Source organism: Anolis sagrei, chromosome 4 (genome assembly GCF_037176765.1).
Source record: "Anolis sagrei isolate rAnoSag1 chromosome 4, rAnoSag1.mat, whole genome shotgun sequence".
NCBI lineage: Eukaryota > Metazoa > Chordata > Lepidosauria > Squamata > Dactyloidae > Anolis > Anolis sagrei.
Window position 1 is genome coordinate 173,767,309 of NC_090024.1, and position 26,180 is coordinate 173,793,488.

At 39.4% G+C, this 26,180-nt stretch overlaps 1 protein-coding gene across 1 annotated transcript; it reads left to right on the top strand.

Moving 5' to 3' along the window:
- The first annotated feature begins 43 nt into the window (after positions 1-43).
- Positions 44-25,187, top strand: ORC1 (origin recognition complex subunit 1). Its single transcript, XM_060773509.2, has 18 exons — positions 44-176; positions 3,196-3,289; positions 4,503-4,630; positions 5,079-5,245; positions 6,797-7,178; positions 8,334-8,631; positions 9,705-9,806; positions 10,758-10,862; positions 13,247-13,442; positions 15,512-15,618; positions 16,014-16,115; positions 16,378-16,549; positions 17,297-17,404; positions 19,820-19,969; positions 20,808-20,927; positions 21,801-21,958; positions 23,219-23,306; positions 24,893-25,187. Exons 2-18 carry the CDS (start codon positions 3,201-3,203, stop codon positions 25,085-25,087), a joined length of 2,667 nt encoding a protein of 888 aa, XP_060629492.2. The 5' UTR covers positions 44-176; positions 3,196-3,200; the 3' UTR covers positions 25,088-25,187.
- The last annotated feature ends 993 nt before the right edge of the window (positions 25,188-26,180 follow it).

Consider the following 26,180-nt stretch of genomic DNA (forward strand, 5'->3'; position numbering starts at 1 on the left):
CAACAAACATGGCGGCTGCGTAAGAACGTTCTCTTCGCTCACTTCCGGGGCGGGGCCAACCCGCTTTGGCGCGAAGTTTCGTCCTAAGGAGGGAGGGAAAGAGGAAGGAAGAGAGAGTCCTCGCGCTTCACATCAGGATTTTTCTCCCAGGTGAAGAGGAGCATTCAAAGGGGCAGGTAAGGCTTAGGCAATTTAGGGCCCTTCCACACAGCCCTTTATCCTAGAATATCAAGGCAGAAAATCCCACATTATCTGAGTGTGGACTCAGATAACCCAGTTCAAAGCAGATATTGTGGGATTTTCTGCCTTGATATTCTGGGATATAGGGCTGTGTGGAAGGGCCACCAGAATATCAAGGCTGAAAATCCCAGAGTATCTACTTGGAACTGAGCTATCTGAGGCCCCTTCCACACAGCTGAATAAAATCCCACATTTCCATCTTTTCTCCTGTGCTTTACTTATAATATAATATATATTATATACTAGCTGTGGCCAACATTCCCTTTTTCTCCCCTTCTTTTCCTTCTTCCTTCACTCCCTCTTTCCTTCCTTCCTTCATTCCTTCCTGTCTTTCCTTCTCTTCTTTCTTCCTTCTTTGTCTCTTTCCTTCCTTTCCCCCTTTTCTTTCTCTTCTGCAGTCTCTCTTCCTTCTCTCTTTGCTTCTCTCTCTCCCTCTTTCTCTACATCTTCCCCCCCCCCCCGTCCTTCGCTCCTTCTTTCCTTTCTTCTTTCCCTTTTTTCTTTCTTTCTCTCCTTCATTCCTTCCTTCCCCCTTTTTCTTTCCCTCCCTCTTTCTCTCCTTTCTTCCTTCTCAACCTCTTTGCTTCCTTCCCTCTTTGCTTCCATGCTTCCTTCTCCCTTTCCTTCTTTCACTCCCTCTTTCTTTCTTTTCTCCCCTTCCCTCCCTCCTTCTTCCCTTTTTTCTGTATTGACATTTAGCTTTTCGTCATTTAGCTTTTCGGGAGCTTTTTAAGTCCCTTCTGCCGTGATTTCAGTGTTTTTATGAGTGAAGGACATACATTGAGTTGTTAGGTGTATTGTGTCCAAATTTGGTGTCAATTCCCCCAGTGGTTTTTGAGTTTTGTTAATCCCACAAACGAACATTACATTTTTATTTATATAGATACATATAATAGTTATAATATTATAATGTAATAAAATATAATACTAATAATACAATATTATAATTATTTATATTACATTTGATATTACTAATAATATTACAATATAATATATAATACTGGTATTGTATTATGCTAATAATATAATATATTGTATGTATATATATCTTGTAAGCTGCTCTGATTCCCCTTTGGGGTGAGAAGGGCGGCATATAAATGTCATAAATAAATAAATAGTCAGATTTGAACTAGAAAATATGGCAGTGTGGACCCATATAACCCAGTTGAAAGCAAATATTGTGGCATTTTCTGCCTTGATATTCTAAGTTATATGGCTGTGTAGAAGACCCCCGAGTCCACACTGTGATATATCCCAGTTCAAAGCAGATAATGTGGGATTTAATTCAGCTGTGTGGAAGAAGCCTCGAGTGATTATAAAATCCTGAATTTCTCAAGGCTCCATTCTTTTTCACATACTTTTAGTCTGAAAAGGTTTCCTGCGAGTTTCAATGGTGTCCTTCCTGTATGTCTTTAAGCCACTCCTGCCTCATGGCGACCATGGGTGCAACTACACTATGTAATTCATGCAGTTTGACACCGGTTTACTGCCAAGGCTCAATGCTGAGAGCTGTAGTTTGGTGAGGCAGCAGCTCTCTATTTCAGAGAAAGCTGCAGACCTTGTAAAATTACAACTCCTATGATCTCAAGGCACTGAGCGTGTCAAACCACATTAATTCTACAGTGTAGATGCACTCCTGTCATGGCGTTTGGGTCAGAAGAAGGGTTTTTTTTCTTTTCGTTTTCTCTGAGGGTGATAGGGTGTGACCTGCCCATAGTCACACAGTAGAATTTAATGCAATTTGACTCCACTTTAGCTGCCATGATTTAATGCTATGGGGTCATGGTAGCTGTAGTTTTACAAGACCTTTAACCTTCTATGGCAAAGGGTGCCAAAGTACAGCTCCCAAAATCCTTAAAGTGGCATGAAATCACATTCAGCCTGCAGCAGTGTGAATGAAGCCCTAGTGGGTTTCCATGGCCAACTTTAGTCTCCAGAATCATGGTCCAATGCTCAAACCACCACACCATACTGGCTCTCAACTATTGCTCTAGTAAATGTAGAGCTTGGAAAAGTTACCTTTTTGCTGAAATAGAGCATAGAAACCCTCAATGGTATTTTGGACTTGCAATTCTCCCAGTTCCCACAAACAGCCAAGTTTCTGGGAATTGGGAGACCTGCAAGTCTAAAATACCATATTTCTTTGATTATTTGATGCCATTTATTGTAAGATGCACACTAATTTCAGTACCAGCAACAGACAAAAAGCTCTCTCGAAGTGTGCATACATACAACCCCCCCCCCCCCCCGGCCGCCATTTTTAGAGATATTTACATGGGGAGAAATGGTGTCTTAGAATCAAAGAAATATGCTCATTTTTCTATGTTATGACTCAGTGACTTGTAGATCACAGATTTATTATTTATTATTTGTTTACTGTATTTATATACCGCCTTTCTCACCCCTGGGGTGGTTTACAAAATACTAATAGACAAAAATTCAATGCCAACATACAGTATATAAAGAAATAATAACTAATTACTACTTATAACTATGAATTAAAATCCATTAAAACAATTAAACATAAGACATACATAAAATTAAATATTCAGACAAGCATAAAATCATCCTAGTATAAACATTAAAATCCCATTATCCAGAAATCATATACCATAGCAATTCGGAATTGTCATTGCACATGTTCCTTAATTATTCTTTTTACGGCATTATTTATTAGCCAAAGGCGTGATCCCACAACCATGTCTTTGTTCTCTTTCTAAAGGCCGGGAGGGAGGCGCTGATGTAATCTTGCAGGGGAGGGAGTTCCAGAGCTGAGGAACTACCACTAAGAAGGCCACCAACCGCACAGATGCTGCCCCATATACACACTTTAAAATTTTTTGGGCATTTGGTAGTTTAAGTAAAAGATGGATGTCGTGTTTATTTCATTCTCTTTATAGCAACATGCCCATGTGTGCATGCACTCAGAAATAGTCTACTGTTTCTACTTCACAGAAAACATGAACAGAAGAATCCAGAGGAAACGCATCTACACATGGATTGGAAAAGCCTTCTCTGTAGACAAACAATTGCAGATCTCCCATTATAGGTATATATTTGGCTGAGTTTACAAACTTCAATTTAATAGTGTGAAGTGACGAATAAGACATTCAGAATTAACAGTGAAGAAATATGTGCTCAGTTCAGATATTTGCATGTAATTTCAGTAGCAGATGTCTACTAGGACATCCTCACTAGCAGTTGCACCGCTGTTTTTTTTTTTTTTTTACCTGAGGGGACATTTAAAGGAAAAGAATAAAGCAGTGTTATGCAGATGTTCTGGGAGGGGTTTTCAGTTAAGAAAAGAAAGCACAGAATCATTTAAGGGGCTTTCTAAAAGCTGAAGGTTCTCAACACAGAAGAGTTGCAGCTAAAGGCATGGAGAAAGAAACTGAGTTCTGTGACCTATTAGAATGTACAACATATTTGGTTGTTGTGAGTTTTCCGGGCAGTATGGCCATGTTCCAGAAGCATTCTCCTGATGTTTTGCCCACATCTATGGCAGGCATCCTCAGAGGTTCTGAGGTCTGTTGGAAACTAGGCATGAAGGATTTATATATCTGTGGAATATCCAGGGTGGGAGAAAGAACTCTTGTCTGTTGAAGACGGGTGTGAATGTTGCAACTGGCCACCTGAATTAGCATTGAATAGCCTTGCAGCTTCAAAGCCTGGCTGCTTCCTGCCCGGGGGAATCCTTTGTAGAGAGATATTAGCTCAGGAGTCCTCAAACTATGGTCCGAGAGCCGGATATGGCCCTCCAAAGTCATTTACCCGGCCCTCACTCAGGGTCAACCTAAGTCTGAAACAACTTGAAAGCACACAACAACAACAATGCTATCTCATCAGCCAAAATTAGGCCCACACTTCCCATTGAAATACTAATAAGTTTATATTTGTTAAAAGTGTTCTTCATTTTAATTATTGTATTGTTTTTACACTACAAATAAGATATGTGCAGTGTGCATAAGAATTCATTCATTTTTTTCAAATTATAATCTGGCCCTCCAACAGCTTGAGGGACTGTGACCTGGCCCTCTGTTTAAAAAGTTTGAGGACCCCTTTATTAGCTGGTCCTGATTGTTTCCTGTCATGAACTCCCTAGTTTTCTGAGTGTTGTTCTTTATTTACTGTCTTGATTTTTATAGTTTGTGGATTTCAGTGGCTTCTCTGTGTAGTCTGGCATGGTGGTTGATAGAGAGGTCCAGCATTTCTGTGTTCTCAAATCATATGCTGTGTCCATATTTGTTTGTCTCGTTTTCCAGGGGAATAGCTGTTAAATCAGCAGAAAGTGTTGCTGTGATCTGCATTTTCCTTGGGGAATTTATTTTAATAGAATCCGAGGATACAAATGAACTGCTTGTGGCAAGACTCATAAAATTATATGAAGATGGTAAGTCTTCCTTTAGAAGAACCGCTGTTCTAGAGCTATTAAGACCCTAACCCCATAAGATATTTGATTTGTAAACATATATTGACTGAAATAAAGAGTTCTAAGTTAATAATTGGGGATATACAAATACAGATGTTCTAGAATCCAAAAACTCAAATCGAAAACACTTCTGGTTCTAAGTATTTTTGATAAGGGATGCACAGACAGTTTTAATGGTGATTTTAAAATTTGCATCTTACATTTAAGCTTTATTTTGTGTATTTTAATATGTATTTTTGAAATACATTTTTATGTGTATTTTAAAGAATGTTTTTAGGCGAATCTGTGTTTTACACACATTCTGCCTCGGACTATGAGGAAAGGTGGGCAAGAAATAAAAATTATTATTCGCATTATTATAATCAGGACACTGAAGTACTTCAAGTGCTTTGTTGTTTTTCTTTCTCAGCTGCTCAGGAAAAGCATGCAATTGTGGAATGGTTCACTCGCATTGTGGATATACCTCTCAAACAGCGGTTGTCTTTGGGACAAGAGGCTCCTCATGAGATATTTTTAAATGAAAACACTGAACAAGATACCAGCATACTCGTTACATCTATTATTAGTAATGTTACGGTGTGTATACTGATTTTTCATCTGGTGGGAGCAGAACTTAGAAATGTTTCTCTAATGAAACTCACAGAATATCCCTTCCAGCATGGCTATTGGCTGCATTGTTTAGGGGATATTTGGAACTATAGTCTAAAATAATGTTTTTGTGCTCTAGTCGAATGGCAGGACAGGAGAAATTTCTTGTGGTTCCATGAAAAGTCTGGCTCTAGTGTTTTTGTAATATTTGGAAGCTCTTCAAGGGTTTTAGTTTCTGATATTTGCTTGAAAATTATGCATGGGTCTGTAATAACTGGGAAGCACCATTGTAGTCATTTTTCTTTCCCGAAGAAAGTCCAATACTAGTTGAATCCAGATAATGTTCTGTAATTAGGCTTAGGTGCTTTCTGGCAGCTCATGGGACTAAGAATCCCAGTTAAATTAGTGCCATTTGAGTGGCACTGCAACTTGGTTTCCCAGTGATTGAATTTCTATTGAAATTTGTTTTATGAACAATTGCCAAAAGTCAACAGTGTTCACCCAGTCATTTAAATTATCCTTCCTCTATCTGATCACAAGATATATTATATTATTATATATATCACCTCTATCCCATGATTGTGGTGGCTGAGGATGATGGGAATTGCATTATAATATACCTGGATGACACTAAAAATAAAATGAGCTTTCCTACTTGAGCTGTCACTCATATGCAAGTTTGATCACATTATATACAATCAAATAAAAGAGTCAATTAATAGAAAGAACCAGAGGTCGGTGACAAGATTATTAACTGGAGTTGGTTATAGGGAGCATATCATGTCCCTTAAAGCAGATCCACTGGCTGCCAATTAGTTTCTGGGCCCAATTCAAAGTGCAGGTTATCACCTATAAAGCCATGTAAGCTTCAGGTCCAACCTATCTTTGAGACCACATCTACATCTATGAACCAGTGCGGGCACTAAAATCTACTGGTCACTCCTCTCAGTCCCACCTCTGTCTCACGTGTGGTTGGTGGAGATGAGAGAGAGGGCCTTTTCGTTGGTGGCTCCCCAGCTTTGGAATGCCCTCCCGAGGGAGATTAGGCTAACCCCCATTCTCCAAGCCTTCCGTATACAACTGAAGGCATGACTATTTAGATACGCCTTTGACTATGTCTAGAAATTTGAGGACCTAGAGATTTTTCACCGTGCACTTTATGAGACTGATATTGATTACAGTTAGTTTTAAATTCTTCAGCTATTGTTACATTTTATTTGTCTTAATCGGGGGGGGGTGTGATGTTTATGTTGGTTGTTGTTGTCTATGCACTTTTTGTATATTGCATGTTGGCACCTTTGAGTGCTTTGTGAGCTGCCCCAAGTCCCTCCGGGAGATAGTAGCGGGGGTATAAATAAAGTTTTATTATCATTATTATTAACAATAAATATGTATAGTATGAGAACTACAATTAAAATTGTTAGAACTAGAAATTAGACTTTCATTTTCCATTATCTTATGATTTTATGAATGCTTCTGTATTCTGAGGTTTAAAATGTTTTGAAGGATCAAACTTCTGGTTTTTTGGTCCCTTTCCAGGTTGTTCCATTATCCCCATGGGAAACGTTGCCTGCTGGGTTAAATGATGAAAAAATCTTCTTCATAAGAAAATGCTGGGATGGAAAGAGATTTAAGCCATTACCACCCGGTGTCCTGGCAGAGTTAAAAGACTCTGTGAAATTGAAGAGTAGCGACATGGATTTTGCTACTGAGTGCCACCTGACTCCCTCACGCACTGTTTGCCCCCTGTCAGCAGAACCTGAACAGGTCATTCAGAGTATTAGAGATGACGTGAAGATCACCCCAGAAGTGGAATCAAGACACTCAGCCTCAAAGTCTTCCCTGGCCAAGCGGAGATACTCCCAGAGAATAGCCAATGGCAACCATACCCCTGCAGTAAAGAAGAAACTACAGCTGAACAGTATGTTCACAAATGGTTCTATATAGAAACATTACAGTCTTAGAAGATATTGTGTGCCAATGTGATAGTTCTGAAAGCTACAGATTGTTCACTTAGTTATTGTATATACACATGTATATGTTGGCCTTACTAAGGCCCCATCTACACTGTCATAAAATCCAGATTATCTGCATTAAACTGAATTATATGGCAGTGTAGACTCATATAATCCAGTTCAAAGCAGGTAATTGGATAATCTTGATTATATGTAGAAGGGGCTAAGGCTGGATCCACACCGCCATATAAACCAGATTATCAAAGCAGATAATCTGGATTTTATATAGCAGTGTAGATGGGGCCTAAGAGCTCACCTTTTGCCACTTTATTCAGAAAAGGGAGTGTTTCTCTTTTATAAGTGTCGAAGTATAGTACTTTCATCAACCTGTGGATAAGATGACCCATGTTTATTGGGTTAATATTTTGACTAAAATTTCCAAACTTATACATTAGTATATAGTATGTTGCAACACGTTAGTCAGCTACAGTGTGTAGGTGGGTTGCACCAACGTAACAAGAAATGATAAAAATCTTGGAAATATATGTTATTATCTTATAAGTCATATATTTTGAAATATATAAATGAAAATTATTAATTTTTCATGAGATATGTTGTGTCCCCATACATTTCATTATCTCAATTTTTGTATATATGTCCATATCTTTTATAAAGGATGGATTTAATGTTTGGTTTGCTATTAAAACTGAATTACTGTGTTGCAAAATTATGTATGCTTAAAAAGTATGTCACCAACTTGAAATGTTTGGAAAGTTCTGGTGTATAGGGTTCTCACTCCCCTCCTTTCCTCTTCCCAAAAATGAATTCTTCTAAATGACATTTAAAAAGGGTAATGTATCATGAAATCATGTTTATGGGCTAAAAGCAGCAAAAACACCAGAATTAACAGTCAGAAAATAAAACTACCCAATAACATCAGAATTAAACACTCTTACAAAAAAGAAAGAATAACAAGACACATTTCAGTTAATCACTCTTGAAAGACTGTCTGTTATCAGGTGCTGCATTCTTGTGTCAATAACCAAACATTATTGTCTTTACTGTTAACTTGAATCATCTTATATGTCCAAAGTATGATAGCCTCTGTTTCTTGTTTTTAGGTCCTACAAATTCTCCCAGAAGCAGATTTGCAGAACGTGAAATAATTGAGCTCTTAGACTCTGATTTCATTGAGCCTTTGAAGAGATCAAATATGAAACGAAAAGTGACATTCAGTGACATCAAGGGTTCTCCCTCAAAAATACCTTTTGCTCATGATGAAGGAGATCCATTTCTAGACATCAAACCCCTAGAAGACACATCTGAAAGAGTTAATGGAAACCTTTCGTCTCCATGCAAGAGGAACAAAGATGACCATTCAAAAAATAGGCATTCAATTGTGAAAAAGTGTGCCACAAAGTAAGTAACAGTATTTTTTCTCACATCTTTTCTTCTGCAAAACATATACTTATTTTATCTATTCTAACAAGTAATTTTGTTGAAGGAAGACACAGAAATCCCTGAAGGATCTTATGATTATTTTCCCTTCTGCTCCCAAATTGATGGCATTCAAAAATGTTTGTTATTAGTGAGAACAAATAAGATTTAATTGATAATTAAGCAAGAATGTAGTGTCTTTTTAACAACATGATTTGATTTTTGGAATGCTTTGTTCTCAAGCTTCAGAGTACAAGCCATTGAATTAGGATAGAGAGAGAAAAAAGCTTTCTCAATAAAGTGACGTAAATGCTGAAAGTGTCTTGACTATGTTATTGTACTTTTCAATGGATGTAGAGTAGTTTTTGATCTGTTGCACAGATGTGATTTTAAAGCATGTGGAAAACTCAGAACTCTTACTGGTCTTGTCCTGGTGTTCTTTTTACAATCAATTCTAAATACTTAAGAAGAGCCCTGCTTTCTAGACCAGAACAGAATATTAAGAGACCAAGAGTGCTGTCTTGTTGATGTCTACTCAGATATTAATCCTATTTATTTGGGGGATTTATTCTTGGGGGGTTGGGGTTGTGTGTTGGAAGCGACTTGAGAAACTGCAAGTCACTTCTGATGTGAGAGAATTGGCCGTCTGGAATGACGTTGCCAGGGGAAACCCGGATGATTGATGTTTTACCATCCTGTGTGAGGCTTCTCTCATGTCCCTTTATGAGAACGTAGAGCTCGACAGACGAGAGGTTACCCTGCTCCCTGCATTCGAACTGCCAACCTGTCTGTTCACCAGTCCTGCCAGCACAAGGGTTTAACTCTGTGGTTTGCAACCTGTGGGTCCCCAGATGTTTTGGCCTACAACTCCCATAAATCCCAGTCAGTTTATCAGTTGTTGGTATTTCTGTGAGTTGAAGGCCAAAACATATGGGGACCCACAGGTTGCGAACCACTGCTTTAACTCATTCTTGGGTAAATATATAGTAATGTTAAATACTATTGAACTTTACACATCATGCTTTTGTTTTGTTCTTCATTCCTGTTAATTCAAGTGGTGTAGGCAAACAGGATAAGAAGTGCAAGACAGCCATAGATCTGGAAGACTCTGAGAAAGAAGCAGTAATTCCTGCAAGGAAATTTAAGAATCAGCAGAGGTAAATTATCTTCAGCAACTCCGTCTAGATATTATGTATGTACATTGTAAGGAAGACTGATATGGATGAGCACTTCAATTTGAACTAAACTTTTGAGGCGTTTAAAAAAATATCTAATCTTTATCATTCACACAGTGATATTGTTAGTGGGTTCATGTTTAGGACAGTAAGGAATTTAGAGAATTGCATGAAATCATGCAATTTCATATTACATATTTGATAGTATAAATGGATGCCTTCATTTGCCCCATATAAATTGATACTTGATTCCCAGATTACATACAATTGAAGAGCTCAGACAAGCTTTGTGAATGAGGAACGCTGGTTTTAATGTGCATGTTCTGTATCCCAGGGATCGGTTAGTATGTCTCTAAATGGCAGTAGTAGTTCACTGTGTGCTTTTGACTCCTAGTGGTTTAACAGTGCTAACAGGAAAAAGGCCCTTTCTCTCTTAAATTAAGGTGCAGAAATCAAAGAGAGTTTGCTTGGGAGAAGACAGGATAAGATCTAGATAGATGTGTATGACTAAATGTGTGTGAAAACTAAGTATTGTTACTAGTGACATATCTGAGCTTGTTATTGAGAGGCATTTCAATTTTGAAAGTCTATGCTGGCCTGTTTGGTAAAATCTGGCATTTTAGGACTGTTGTTTTTTTCGAAGTCAAGTGTATACAACTAAATGTTGCCCATCCCTACCTTATCACTTGGGGTACATCCACACCAGAATTAATGCAATTTGACACAACTTTAATTGCCATGTCTCAATGCTATGGAATCAAAGGGCGAAGCACTAAACAGTATTTGACAGGGAAGGCTGAAGACCATGTAAAACTACAATCTCCATGATTCTTCAGCATTAGGCTATGACAGTTAAAGTGGTATCAGTTTTAGTTGTAAATCTGGCAGTTTTTCAAGGAATTCAGAGAATCCTGTGTCATTCTTTCTACGTAGTTTATGCGAAGATCAGGAATTCAGATCTAGAAGTCCAGCACTGACTCCACGGTCACGCAGAAAATGTGCACGGAAAACTGCTATTCGTATTTCACAACAACTTGGGTATGAGTATCTTCTTTATAGAAAATATACTTCTGCTGCATGCAGCTCAAAAATCCAGATGTGCCTGGTACATTACAGAAATAGGTACAGTAGTCTCGCTTATCCAACATAAACGGGGTGGCAGAATGTTGGATAATTGCAAATGTTGGATAATATGGAGGGATTAAGGAAAAACCTATTAAACGTCAAATTATGTTATAATTTTACAAATTAAGCACCAAAACATCATGTTTTACAACAAATCAACAGAAAAAGCAGTTCAATGCATGGTAACGTTCCATAGTAATGACTGTACTTCATTGGATAATACAGAACATTGGATGGCTGAAGGTTGGATAAGCGAGACTCTACTGTATATAATAACTATTTGGATGAAGCTGTTTGTCTTGTATGCCTGGTAGCACAGCCTGCCGCTTTTCCTCCTCACCCCCTCCCTCCGCCCTCCTCCTCCTCAGGCCCCACCACTTGGGGATGCCAGGGGTGAGGGAGACGAGGGAATAATGAGGATGTTAATAACATATTGTAATTATCAACTAGAACTGGATGGCCACCTGTTGGGGGCTTAGATGGGGTCCTCCTGCCTGGCAGGATTGAGGGGGTTGGACTGGATGGACATTGGGGTCCCTTCCACCTCAAGGGTCCCATTATTATTAATATTATTATTGTTGTAATTATCAAGCAAAACTGGATGGCCACCTGTTGGGAGGGCTTAGATGGTGTGGTCCTGCCTGGCAGTAGTGAGTGGGTTTGGACTGGATGGCCATTGGGGTCCCTTCCAACTCAAGGGTTCCATTATTATTATTATTATTATTATTATTATTATTATTATCATCATCATCAAGCAAAGCTGGATGGCCACCTTTTGGGAGGGCTTGGATATGTGTTCCTCCCTGGCAGAACTGGAGTCAGATTGGATAGCCATTAGGGTCCTTTCCAACTCTAGGATTCAATTATAGAATCATAGAATCCTAGAGTTGGAAGAGACCTCGTGGGCCATCCAGTCCAACCCCCTGCCGAGAAGCAGGAAAATTGCATTCAAAGCACCCCCGACAGATGGCCATCCAGCCTCTGTTTAAAAGCTTCCAAAGAAGGAGCCTCCACCACACTCCGGGGCAGAGAGTTCCACTACTGAACAGCTCTGACAGTCAGGAAGTTCTTCCTAATGTTCAGATGGAATCTCCTTTCCTGTAGTTTGAAGCCATTGTTCTGCATCCTAGTCTCCGGGGCAGCAGTAAACAAGCCTGCTCCCTCCTCCATATGAGTTCCTCTCACATATTTATACATGACTATCATGTTTCCTCTCAGCCTTCTCTTCTTCAGGCTAAACATGCCCAGCAAGCCGCTCCTCATAGGGCTCTCCAGACCCTTGATCATTTTAGTCGCCCTCCTCTGGACACATTCCAGCTTGTCAATATCTTTCTTCAATTGCGGAGCCCAGAAGTGGACACACTATTCCTGTGGTTTTTATTCTGACTGCTATTAAGCCAAGCAGGATGGCCACCTATCATTCCGATGTGTGTTTCTGCCTGGCAGAATTAGGGTTAGATTGGCTGGCCATTGGAGTCCTGTCCAACTCTAGGATTCTATTGTTGCTGTTGGGGAAAGGACGTTGGACCTGGCCCTGGGCTCACTCTAGGTAAGGTAAATGTTTTCCCCTGACATTAAGTCCAGTCATGTCCAACTCTAGGGGTTGGTGCTCATCTCCATTTCTAAGCCTAAGAGCCGGCTACGGAAGAGGGGTAGTCTTGTACAGTGAGTATATCCCAAACTCTATATGTTAACTGGAAAATGTGGGGGTCGTCTTATACGCCCATTCGTCTTATACGCCAGAATATACATTAACTTAATGTTATAGTCCCTTTGTTCTCTAGTAAGGCTTTCTTAACTTATTCATCATGATGTCACCGCAATAAATAGACTTTATTATATTTGATATCTTAATTTTTTTTTGGCCCCTGGTGGCGCAGTGGGTTAAAGCACTGAGCTGCTGAACTTGCTTACTGAAAGGTCAGTGATTCGAATCCAGGGAGAGGCATGAGTTCCCACTGTTAGCCCCAGCTTTTGCCAACCTAGCAGTTTGAAAACATGCAAATGTGAGTAGATCAATAGGTACCGCTCTGGCGGAAAGGTAATGGTGCTCCATGGAGTCATGCTGGCCACATGACCTTGGAGGTGTCTATGGACTATGCTGGCTCTTCAGCGTAGAAATGGAGATGAGCACCAACCCCAGAGTTGGACACAATTGTACTTAATGTCAGGGGAAAACCTTTACCTTTACCTAATTGTTATTTAGCTGACACGAGCCCGCCTCAGTATTTTCTTATAGTTCAAAGATATTTGTATTCAAAACATCAAACATGACTAATGGCATTTTTCTGCTGCAGTGTTTTAAAAACAGATAAAGATGAGAACGATGAGGAGAGCTATCTTCCTCATTCAGAAAGTTCTGATTCTGAGAGCAGTGATGAGGAAGAAGAAGACAGAAGGGTGCTTCATACACCTAAGAGACAACTGAGATCTGCTTCAAAAAATTTGAGGAAATCACCTCATAGAAAATCTGACAAGGACCCAAGCAAAACTGTAAGATTTGTGGGAATGTCTTTAGTCATTTTTTCATGCACAAAAAACATTCTACTGTGAACAATTCTTACCACAGAAAATTAATGAGGAAACTTTGACCATGTGAGAAGTAATACAAAACTGAATAGAAAAGGTGATGACTCTTTAGAGCAGTGGTTCTCAACCTGGGGTCCCCAGATATTTTTGGCCTACAACTCCCAGAAATCCCATCCAGTTTACCAGCTGTTGGGATTTCTGGGAGTTGAAGGCCAAAAACATCTGGGGACCCCAGGTTGAGAACTACTGCTTTAGAGCTATATAATCTTTTTGATAGCAACATAGGACAAGAATATTCATTTTAGTAAAAAGAAGTTATTTGGCTACAACTAAATACTTGGTACCCTTTAGATTACCACCATAGACATATTCTTGCTCTATTTAGTTGTAAAGGTCAAAAATCTCCACGTATTCATTTCAGGGCACTGCTGCCGCAGGATCTTTACCAGATTGTATGACTAATACTGTCAGTATATGAGATCCCTTACTCTTTTATCTGTTACTATGGGCTTTATTTTTGTTGTTGTTTTCCTCTGTACTGCTATACCTCTAATAGGTATAACAGGTGGCGGGTATAATGTTGTGGTATGAAGGTTGGACCAGGACTTTAGGAGACCAAGGTCTGAATACCTACTTTGTAATGAAAACCCACTGAGTGACCTTGGAGAGGTCACATTATCTCCAGCTAACCCAAAAGAGGGCAAAGTGCAGCTTGAGAGCCATTTTTGTGTTTCAGAAGGGGTTGCTCCAGAAGTGGTTTTGGAGGGCATTTCCATCCCGTTTTGGGGAGCCCAGACAAATTAAAACATCGGAGAGATAATTTTTGAAACAACAGTGAGATCTCTTCATTTCCTAATGTTGAAAATGTTTTTCCCGGGCCTAAGATGTCCCAGAAAGGTCCAAAACATAGTGGAAAGCCTGGAGGGCATGTGAAGGCATCTCAGATCAAAATGTGATGATGCAGCGATCCATTGTCTCTTGAGTGGCTAATACAACCTTTCACAGTTGCCCATCTCTGGACTAAGAGAAAAATGGTAAATGCCCCATGAATAAATCTTGCCTCTTTTGACTAAATCAAGGATAGTATTGATTATAATAAATATAAAAATATAATAAATTATGTAATATAATATATGATAAATTATAAAATAAAATAAATATAAAATATTATAATAAATGATAATAAATAAATAATAGTACGTTAAGAGCTGACTGAAAGGCACATAGTAACATTTACTCTTATTACTTTATTGCGTATATTATTGTATTATGTAACCAATGAAACATCACTGCTGTTTTAGAAGAAGAGTTTTAAAAATTGTAATATTTCACACATTTTTCTCCAAAAGTAGTCCTGTGCAGAAATCTAAATTATGAATAGTTGGCTGATAATTTCTGCAACACCAACAAAGAATTTTTCAGTACCTTTAAGGATTGATAATGCAATCTTATAAATCTGAACTGAGAAGGAAGCCCCATTTAAACTCAGGAATGACTGACCAGAATGAGCCCCCCGACACACACACACACACACATATAGCCCATGCTTTATTATTAGCTTTTATGTATACTTATTAAGATTTTCAAATATAATTTCATATGTAAGTTTAAATGTGGATTTTAAACCATTTAAGAAACATCTTAGTGTATAAATATTTCAACTAAAGAATTGGTTCATTAAAATCACCAGTGAAAAAATGTAGTGTTTAACAAGTTTTCCAGCCTGAACATTATTTGTCTCTGGGAGCATAAAAACAGATAACCCGAGAAGACATATCCTCTTTTGTGTGATCTGTTCTTCGGTATGGACAGGCCCCATATTTCCTCAAACCACCTTTTAAGAGAGCATAACTTTGTGTTAAATGCCTTAGCTGCCACCTGGTGTTGGGCTAAGTTAAATCTCTACTATTTTGTGCTGTTTGGTATACTTAAATGCTTGCTGCATAAGTATTTTGAAGCTGGCTGTTAATAGGGATTTGGTGCAGTATAAAAGACAGTGTACTGATTTTTGTGGATGTGATATTTCTCTGCAGCCTGAGCCAAGAACTCCCAAGGCACCACGGGACGCTACACCCAGGATTCGAGTGCGAAATCAAACCACTCCAAAGCCAGCCAATGCACTTGAAGAGGCTAGAGTGAGGTAAACTATTTCTGATATGTGAGAAGAGAAGATAAACAAGTTACGTTTAAAATAAGAAGTCATGGGAATTACTCTCTGGATTGTATAAAGTACACTTAGCTTGCCAAATCAAAACATGGCGTGGTTTTAGATATGTTTGTTTATATTACATTCTTTCTGCTTTCATAATTTGCACTTCTAAATATTTTATTCCAGTGCTCATGTTTTGTGTCATTTTTCCCAGTACCAAATTTAGAACAAAGAATTATGGAATGGAACCAGTGTATGGAATCAGTATATCAGAATGTGCCCTAGTACTATTTCTTCTGTTTCCTATGGCTTGATTAGAGTTCTTGTAACATTGCTCTTGAATACTTCAGTGACCTCTACTTCCTTCTGTTTCCCTTTAATCGCAGGCTACATGTATCTGCTGTCCCAGAGTCCTTGCCTTGTCGTGAAAAAGAGTTCCAGGATATCTGTAACTTTATAGAAAGCAAACTTATTGATCGGACAGGCGGGTGAGTGCTGTCTTCCACCATTTTTAGATTGGTATGAAGCAAAGGAAGGAAGGAAGGAAGGAAGGAAAAAAGGTTAATGGGGTATAAAAAAGAATATTTTTTTTTGCAAATTGCCCCCAAAAAATCTTATGTGCCAGAACATCAACACTAAATTGATCTTACCTAGGAACATATATTTTTTGAGCTCCAATTGGGAGAGAAAGACAGGATATAAATGCACATCATCATCATATTTATCACCATCCTTTTTTCACTTTTTCAGGTGTATGTACATTTCTGGAGTTCCTGGTACAGGCAAAACAGCAACTGTTCATGAGGTCATTCAATATCTACAGAAGGCTGCAGAAAACGATGAGCTACCATCTTTTCAGTTTATAGAGATCAATGGCATGAAGTTGACAGATCCACACCAAGCCTATGTGCAGATCTTAAAGGTGAGAAAAAGGACTGCATGTCTCTGTTACCTGAGAAGGTAGTGAGCCTCTCTGGATAAACATTTAACTAAAAATGCTCTTAAAAAGATTGTTAACTTCCCTGTCCTTGTAGATGGGAAGATATGACAGAAGAAACCCCAACAAGAGACTACTTGTATCATTTTTAAGCATCTAGTTCTGTAGCAAGCTTCTGCAACATACTATTCATTTGTGACTTTTTACCAAGTTTCAAAAACTTTATAGATACGTATGATATGGCTACATAAAGCGCCTCACTTAATGTTTGAAGAGCTCATATTGCTTTCATTTGACTTAGTGACTGAACCTGTAGTGATGCCCTAGCACAGTGGTTCTCAACCTGTGGGTCCCCCAGGTGTTTTGGCCTTCAACTCCCAGAAATCCTAACAGTTGGTAAACTGGCTGGGATTTCTGGAAGTTGTAGGCCAAAACACCTGGAGATCCACAGGTTGAGAGCTGCTGGCCTAGGGTCACCACAGGTTTGCAAGTGGCGTTGGAAGGTGTATGCCCCCATTTTTTGATTCTCCTGTCAATTCATGATTTATATGTTGGGATGGAGTTGACCATTTAACTCTACAATTCTAAAGTGCTTCACTGAGAAGTCTTGTTAAATACAGTGGGGCTTGATTCAAAATAAATATCCACAAAATTAAACCACTGGCGGAGCAGAATCTGTTATCATTTGCAGACCTTAACTTGAATTTCTACTTAATCCCATTCTGCGTGTAGTTATTGACAGGCCAGAAGGCAACTGCAAGCCATGCTGCTGAGCTCCTGGAGAAGATGTTCTGCAAGTCTGGATGTAAAAGGGAAACTATAGTACTTGTGGTAGATGAGGTAAAATTGAGATTCTTACAATATTAGCATATAATTTTAGCCTGTTTTGCAAGTTTGCAAGTAAACCAGAAGACTAGGAGTCTTAACAATGTGTCGTTTGTATCTAAACAATCTAAAAGGCACAATGCAGAAAGAAAGGAGAAGCACTGTTTTAATGTTTCAGTGTTAGGTATCTATATATATAAATCTGTTAGGTTGGTTCAACGGGACAGCAAAACTTCACAACCCCCCAACGAAACTGCACCAAAATTGCCATGCCCATAACACAACCCACAAGGTACAAACATATCTACTCAAAATGAAAAACAACACAACAACACACTCACAAAACGGCAAAACAACAAAACTCCACAACCCCCCAACAAAACTGCACCAAAATTCCCATACCCATAACACAACCCACAAGGTACAAACATATCTACTCAAAATGAAAACAACACAACAACACACTCACAAAACGGCAAAACAACAAAACTAAAAAAAAAACAACGAAACACACGCAACCCCACGCTCCATCACTCCCCCCGCCGCCACACACACACACACAACCCCACACTCCATCACTCCCCTGCCCCAATCTTACCTCCTTTTACTTCACGCCACTTCCAAACCCCACCCCGCCCCTTCCCGCCCTGTCAAAATCCAGGAAAGACGGGAAGCAAAGAAGGAAGAAAGAGAAAGGGAGGTAAAGAAAAAGGGGGAAGGAAGGAAAGTTAGAGAAAGAAGGAAGAAGAAAAGGAAAGATGGAAGGAAAGAAAAGAGAGACAGCAGAAGAGAAAGAAAAAGGGGGAAGGAAGGAAAGAGGTAGAGAAGGAAGAAATGAGAGACAGAGGGAGGGAAAGAAAAAGGGGGAAGGAAGGAAGGAGAGAAGGAAAGAAAAAAGGGAATGAAGGAAGGAAAGAGGGAGTGAAGGAAGGGGGAAGATGTAGAGAAAGAGGGAGGGAAGGAAAGAGAAAAGAAAGAAAAGAGACCAGAAGAGAAAGAAAAAGGGGGAAGGAAGGAAGGAGAGAAGAAAAAAGGGAACGAAGGAAGGAAAGAGGGAGTGAAGGAAGGGGGAAGATGTAGAGAAAGAGGGAGGGAAGGAAAGAAGGAAAGAGAGAAGGAAGAAAAGAGACCAGAAGAGAAAGAAAAAGGGGGAAGGAAGGAAGGAGAGAAGGAAAGAAAAAAGGGAATGAAGGAAGGAAAGAGGGAGTGAAGGAAGGAAGGGGGAAGATATAGAGAAAGAGGGAGGGAAGGAAAGAAGGAAAGAGAGAAGGAAGAAAAGAGACCAGAAGAGAAAGAAAAAGGGGGAAGGAAGGAAAGAGATAGAGAAGGAAGAGGAGAAGGAAAGATGGGAGGGAAGGAAGGAGGGAAAGAAGGAGAGAAAGAGGGAAGGTTGGCCACAGCAACACGTGGCGGGTAAAGGTTGTGATTTCTATTATTATTATTATTATTATTATTATTATTATTATTATTATGCTATTCTTCCTATTAGACCCTGGGGGAATGGGAGAGGTGTCAGGTCCCAGAGGCAGTGCATTGCATTATTGTTATTGTTATGACGGTGATGAAATAAAAGGAAATAAAAAGAGAAAGAAGGAAGCAAACAGGGAGGGAAGAAAGGCAAAGGAAGAAAGGGGGAGGGAATGAAGGATAGAGAGAAGGATGAAACCAAGTAGTGAAAGAAGGAAAGAAAGAAAGAGGTAGAGAAGGAAGAAAGGAGAGAAAGGGGGAGGAATAGGGGGAAGGAATAGGTAGGTACCTCTCTTTCATAATAGTCCAGATCTCAACCTCAACTTTGATAAGTTTTACTATAGGCCACAGCAACGCTTGGCAGGGCACAGCTAGTGTTATATAAATAGACAGCCAGAAGATCCTTGTACTGCAATGACAAAAACAATTGACACAGTAGATGAGCTTCCTTACTTTGTATACTTGCTGCATGTTAAGAGGCAGCCCCCAAGTTACAAACTTCTGACTTACAAACAACTCATGGCTAAAAGCGGGATTGAGACAACAGGAAGTTAGAGAAATCTACCCCTAGGAAGGGAAATTCACTCCTGGAAGAGTTGTCATGGGAAATAGGTATCTCAACTGAAGCTTTATCACCAATCCATGTTTCCACAAGAAGCCAATTTTTTCAACATCCAATGAACACAGAGACAGAAAAGGAGATGAAATCTTATAAGCAGGGATGTTAACCTTTCCCTATGCTATCCAAAACTGTGTGTGTGTGTGGCATATATATATTTGGCTGAAGTTTAAAATGTACCTGTTTTGACTTACATACAAATCCAACTTAAGAACAAACCTTCAGAACCTATCTTGTTTGTAACTTGGGGATTGCCTGTATAAAGTGAAATTTTAAAAAGAAAGCATACCTACATTCACTCTAATATTTTAATTGCATTTTATCTTTTATTTTTCCCTGACCAGCTTGACCTCTTGTGGACCAGAAAACAAAACGTGATGTACAATCTCTTTGACTGGCCAACTCAAAAAAATGCCAGGCTGATCGTTTTAGCCATCGCTAACACTATGGATTTGCCAGAGAGAATAATGATGAACAGAGTAGCCAGCAGGCTGGTATGTTCTTTCAGCTTTGTGGCAGTTCTCATTCAGTACAGTATTGACTCTTGTGTCCACAGAGGATGCCTGCCAGGACTTCTGGTGGATATGTACATTTGTTTAGAAAAGAAAATGCTCTTTTTTCACTTGGGGAAAAAATAGACCATTCACTATTTGCTGCTCCACTCACATGTTGTTTATGACTTTGAAGTTTGCATCATAAAATCTTCAAATATTGTGGGAGCCAGGCAATGGGTTAACTTTTTTCTGGGTACCTGGCTTACTATTTAATAGAGTTGTAAATTCTTAGCGTCTTGGTTTTTAGACCTGTTTCTGGGGTTATTTGGAGCGCTGATTCAGAAAATTCTGTTGGATGGACGTCATCAGCGCTAGTTTCTTAAATATCATGGTTTTCTATGGGCAAGCGGATGAAGATTGATAGATGGCATATGTTCAGTATCTCAAACAGTAGAGCTGAGAAGGGAAAACTGGTGCCATTTTTGGAATCAAAATCAGCAGGTCAAATATACCCAGAAACAGGGCTAACATTTGAGGCACCAAAATGTGTGTTGGCCAGTGTCATCAACTCAAAAGTGAATTTAGTTGTTCCTGAAGTTGTTCTTCATCTAAGTGAGAAGTTAGCAGTATAATTTTTAGACTGGGTCTATAGAGAGGGATGTGGCTAAAGGAAAAGATTAATTGTACCATTCACTTGTGAAGAGAAAGGAAATAGGCAACAAAAATATGAAAAGTCAGAAGACAAATTTGTGCTTGAATTAAAGGGGTGTGTTTCTTGGAATTAAATAAACCCCTTAGTTGTACACACTAAAAGTCCAGTAATTTATTTTCACTCCAGGGTCTTACCAGAATGTCTTTCCAGCCATATACCTTCAAACAGCTACAGAAGATTATCTCATCCAGAATGGGCCAATTGAAAGCATTTGAGGAGGATGCAATTCAGCTTGTTTCCAGAAAGGTAATCTTAGTAAGCAACTTCCAAGGGTTGAAAGCTGCAGAATGAATCCACTTTAACTGCTTTGGTTCAACGCTATGGAGTCATGGGGGCTGTAGTCTTACAAGGTCTCGAGCCTTCTCTGCCAAACGACAAATCCCAGGATTGCATAGTATTGAGCCCTGACAATTGTTAAAGATGAGGTCACTCAAAAGGAGCTTCATGTGCTCCTTCCATTTTTGCTTTGGCTCAGCACTAAGATTACCGTGGGTTGCTAATCTAATGCACACCCTAATTTTAGCAAGGTAATTTAGCTTTAAAAGGTGAGCATTAGATTTGGGGAAACAGGGTAATAAGGTATTATAAAACTCTGGCTGCTATCCCAAATGCATATTGGATAGGTTCAGTGCAGCTAGGTTGATGTTTAAAGTGAAGGCAGATATTTTAGTGAAGTACTATAGCCGCTCTGGCTCTATATCTATCCATTTTTAAAATATCAGTTACTTGCTTCTATTAGGTTTTGAGGAAAATCATTGATGTTTTTGATTCTGATTTTGTTTTTTGCTTTGGGGCTCTGAAATTAATGTTTGACAGCATGTAGTCTGTTTGAAATGTCTAGTTTCAGCTTTAGTAATTGATCTGACATTAAACCATATGCTTTAATTTACATGTTCTAATCTATGTATTCATGGTGATTTGAAAGCAAATTTTTCATGTTCCTGCCCCAAGAGAGCATTGAATATTAATCATAGGGCAGATAACATTGTAGGCCAGGATGACAATTAATTTTATAGGGAATAATATCTTGTTAATGAGTTGTATATGATATACCTAATTGCTCCCCACCCACAATATTAGTTTTAAGAATCATTATTTTCTGAAAATACTTCCTTTTAGGTTGCGGCATTATCTGGTGATGCGAGGCGTTGCCTTGATATCTGCAGAAGGGCCACAGAGATCTGCGAACAGAAAAGTGACTCGGGACTTGTTGGCATGGCACACGTTATGGAAGCCATAGATGAAATGTTCTCATCTTCTTATATAAGCGCAATTCGGTAATATGATGGTTTGATCATGCAGTTTGTTAAGTTCATACAGTAAATTCTGATGTCCAGTAAACCCCAAGATGTGAACTTGCTGTATAGGGAATACATCTGCCTGAAGAAGATGTGATTTAACTCCTGATGTTTGCTTTTTGCACTGACTACTAATATGCAAGCTCCACTGAACTCATTGGAACTTAGTTCACAGTAGAAAAACACAGCAGTGGCCTGTTGTCCCTGATTTTGCAGTTCCACATGAGGTCAGGGTCAATTCTGTTTTGCTTCTTAGCTCCAGTTGTGTTGAGTTTCAGAAAACCATGGAAATTGAATGCAAATACAAGAATGATTCGGAATTTGAAGGGGAAATGCTTTCCTTTCCCTTGGCCTTGAGTAGCAGAGACACTTTGAATGCCAAAATAACAAGCCCCATCCTTCTCCTCTGGCTGAGAACTGCAAGCTCAGTGGGAATCTTTATTATTATGTTGCTTGCATCTTGTCAGACTATATAGTTGCAGGACATGATCTTCTATGCACAACCTAAGCTGCAGAAGAAGAAAGTGAGTAGAGTTGTGGACTGCTCATATATAGGCAGTCCCCAAGTTGAAACATCCGATTTACAAACAACTCATAGTTAAGGATGGGCATGAGAGAAATCTCCCCCTCGGAAGGGAAATTCACTCCTGAAAGACTTATTAAGGGGGAAAGGGATCTTCACTAAAGCTCTATAACCAATCCTTATTTCCACAACAAGCCAACATTTTCAAAATCCAATTATCATAGGGTCAGGAAGTGAGGTGAAATCTTTTGAACAAGGGCACAAACAGCAAGATAAAAACCACAGGGGCATTAATCTTTCCCTATGCTTTCCAACGCTAAAGTGTGTATATAGATATAGATATAGGCTGGAGTTTAACTTAAAACATGTACATGTTCCAACTTACATACAAATTCAGCTCTACAGAACCTATCTTGTTCATAACCTACGAACTAACTGTATATCCCTTCCATATTTGTGTAGACAAGGAGATACAAGTTATAAAATGGAATCCTGAAAATTACAGGAAGTGCACTTCAAATAGAGAAAATATACATAATGGTTATTGGGAGTTCTTGCAGTAAGCCTGGGATTACTGCTCTGTTTTAATATCTTTTAGATACAGTTTTTTTCTCTCAACAGTTTACGGTATTGCTTATCGAGCCAAGGGACTTCCTTTGTGGGTCAAAATCATTATGTTTGTATAATTAACTTCATAATCTTTTGTCCTCTTTCAGGAACGCATCCCTACAGGAGCAAATCTTCCTAAAAGCAACAATTGCGGAATTTCGCAGATCAGGACTGGAGGAGGCTACAGTTCAACAGGTAGGCTTTGAAAAAAATATGCTGATTTTGTTTCATTGTTTCATAACATCCAAAAAATCCCCTAACTGAAAACTGCTGTGTGCATTCAAGATTCAATGGTATATTTTGGCTTAAGATGCAGTGTATTGTACATTTCCACATAGACGGAATTGCAACAGGTCTCCCCTTGCCAACTCCATTTTAGTATTGCAACCTCCTGCCAAACATGGTGATTTACTGGCTAGTGGAGAGAGAGTTCTTTGAGTTGGACCTACAGTGACAGGCATTTTCTTGGATTGTCCCAGAGGATGATGTCATTGCTGTGCACCCAGCTATGTAACCATAGTTGGATGCTTCACTACAGACGCACACCTTTGCTGTCCACTAACCAATCAATGGCTATGTTGGGGATGGGCAGATGCAACATCTTAAAGATACATTTTGGAGAGAGTTTGATGATTATTCATTTCGTTTATACTTCCAACTTCTGCAACAAACACAAAAGTCAGGTGGGTTGCTGTGAGTTTTCTGGGCTATATGGCCATGTTCCAGAAGCATTCTCTCCTAATGTTTTGCCCACATCTGTGGCAGGCATCCGCAGAGGTTGTGAGGTCTGTTGGAAATTAGGCAAGTGGGGTTTCTATACCTATGGAGAAAGAACTCTTGTCTGCTTGAGGCAAGTGTGAATGTCGCAGTTAGCCACCTTGATTAGCATTAAATAGCCTTGCAGTCTGGCTGATTGCTGCCTGGAGGGATCTTTTGTTGACTTCTGGGATCCATAGGAACAGAATGCAAACCTTTGAACCTTTCCCCCTATCCAATGACAGACCTCTGTGCTCCTTAAAGGATATTCCACAAGGTTTTCTAGTATATGGAAAGGTACGGTGAGGGGAAAGCAGTAAGATCCAGTCCAATTACACAATGGAATCCTGGCCTATATATCTAAGGAACCTACAGTGTAATCTGTCACATGTGACATTACAATTCATAAATATTCATGCGCCAAATTTATTTATTTATTATTTATTTACTTTTATTTTTATCCACCTTTCTCCTCATAGAGACACAGGGCGGCTAACAATGATATGGCACAATACAGTATAATTTTAAAAAACAGTTTAAATACAATTAAAATTACATTTAAAAACTAGACGGCTCCCTCCCCCCAATCCCACCCACATCTTCCCCAGCAGCCTGCCTCTCATCACTCATCTTAATGCCTGATAGCAGTGGCATGTTTTCACCTGCCTGCAAAAGGCAAGCCAGGATGGGGCCATCATGGTCTCTCTTTCCATGTATTGTCAGTTTTGCCCTCAGCCTCTTCAACAGGGCTTATCTATCTTCAATAGCTCCCCAATAAGCAATTTATATATAGTATACATTGAAAGTATTTGCAGAATTGTGATTAATAAAAACCCCAACAAATTATCTTCCCAGTTGCACACTTTAAATACAAAACTTGTTTGAAACATTTTTCAAAATCCTGTGGTTCAGGATATACTCCTATACCTCATGAGTTGGGGGAGCAAGAGGATCATCATTACTCTCTCTTCAATGTTTGTTCTGTTCTTACTAACCAGATGAATTCTTTTTTTTTGTCCCTATAGATATTTCACCAGCATGTTGCACTGAGTAGAATTGAAGGCCTGCAAACTCCCAACCTATCAGACATAATGGCAATTGCCTCACGGCTTGGTGCTTGTAGGATTTTGCTATCCGAATCCAGTCATAAGTATCTTCACATGCGAGTCCGACTTAATGTTAGCCAGGATGACGTTATGTATGCTCTCAAGGAAGAATGAAGCCAACTGTGCCCTGGTGGCAACACATTTGTATTAAATGTCAAAGATGTTTATTTTAAGTAATTGTGCTGATTAAACTAACATGTAGTTAATCTTAAAAGTGGTGTCAGTGTTGTGTTGTTGAAGGCTTTCATGGCCGGCATCACTGGGTTGCTGTGAGTTTCAGTCAGCCAGACTTTGAAGCTGCAAGGCTATTTAATGTTAATCAAGGTGGCCAATTGCAACATTCACACTTGCCTCAAGCAGACAAGAGTGCTTTATCCCACCCTGGACATTCCACAGATATATAAACCTCACTTGCCTAGTTTCCAACAAACTTCACATTCTCTGAGGATGCCTTCCACAGATGTGGGTGAAACGTCAGGAGAGAATGCTTCTGGAACATACAGCCCGGAAAACTTACAGCAACTTGGTGTCAATATTCTTTTGATTTACTTCTGCATTCCAACATTTATGAACAAATTGTTCCAAAATCTTTGTCTTCAGCTATTCAAAGCACTTCCATTTCCTAGCTGCCTAAACTCAATGGAAACATGGTTGGGCTCATTCGATTCCTTACATAATGCAGCCCCTTAAATTCCTGTGATAAACTAGGGATCAAAAAGTGTGAGCTCTTTGCACTTTAACTCCTCCAACAAACATAAAATGTAATTCCAATCTTTGATAACACAATCCAACCAAAAAAATCTGGGGGGGGGGGGGGGGGTCTTGGTATCTAGGCCGTTTCCTGAGGTTATTTGAGGTGCTGATTCAGAAAATTGTATTGCTTAGACCGCATCCACTCTGCCCTTGGTGGTGTAATGGGTGAAACCCTTGTGCCAGCAGGACTTGCTGACTAACAGGTCAGCTGTTCAAATCTGGGGAGAGCAGGTTGAGCTCCCTCTGTCAACTCCAGCTCCCTGTGCAGGGACATGAGAGAAGCCTCCCCCAAGGATGATAAAACATATATCCGGATGTCCCCTGGGCAACATCCCTGCAGATGGCCAATTCTCTCACACAAGAAGCAAACTTGTAGTTTCCCATGTCACTCCTGACAAAAAAAATCTGCTCTAGTATCTTAGATATAGTTATCATGATTTCTTATGGGTGAGCA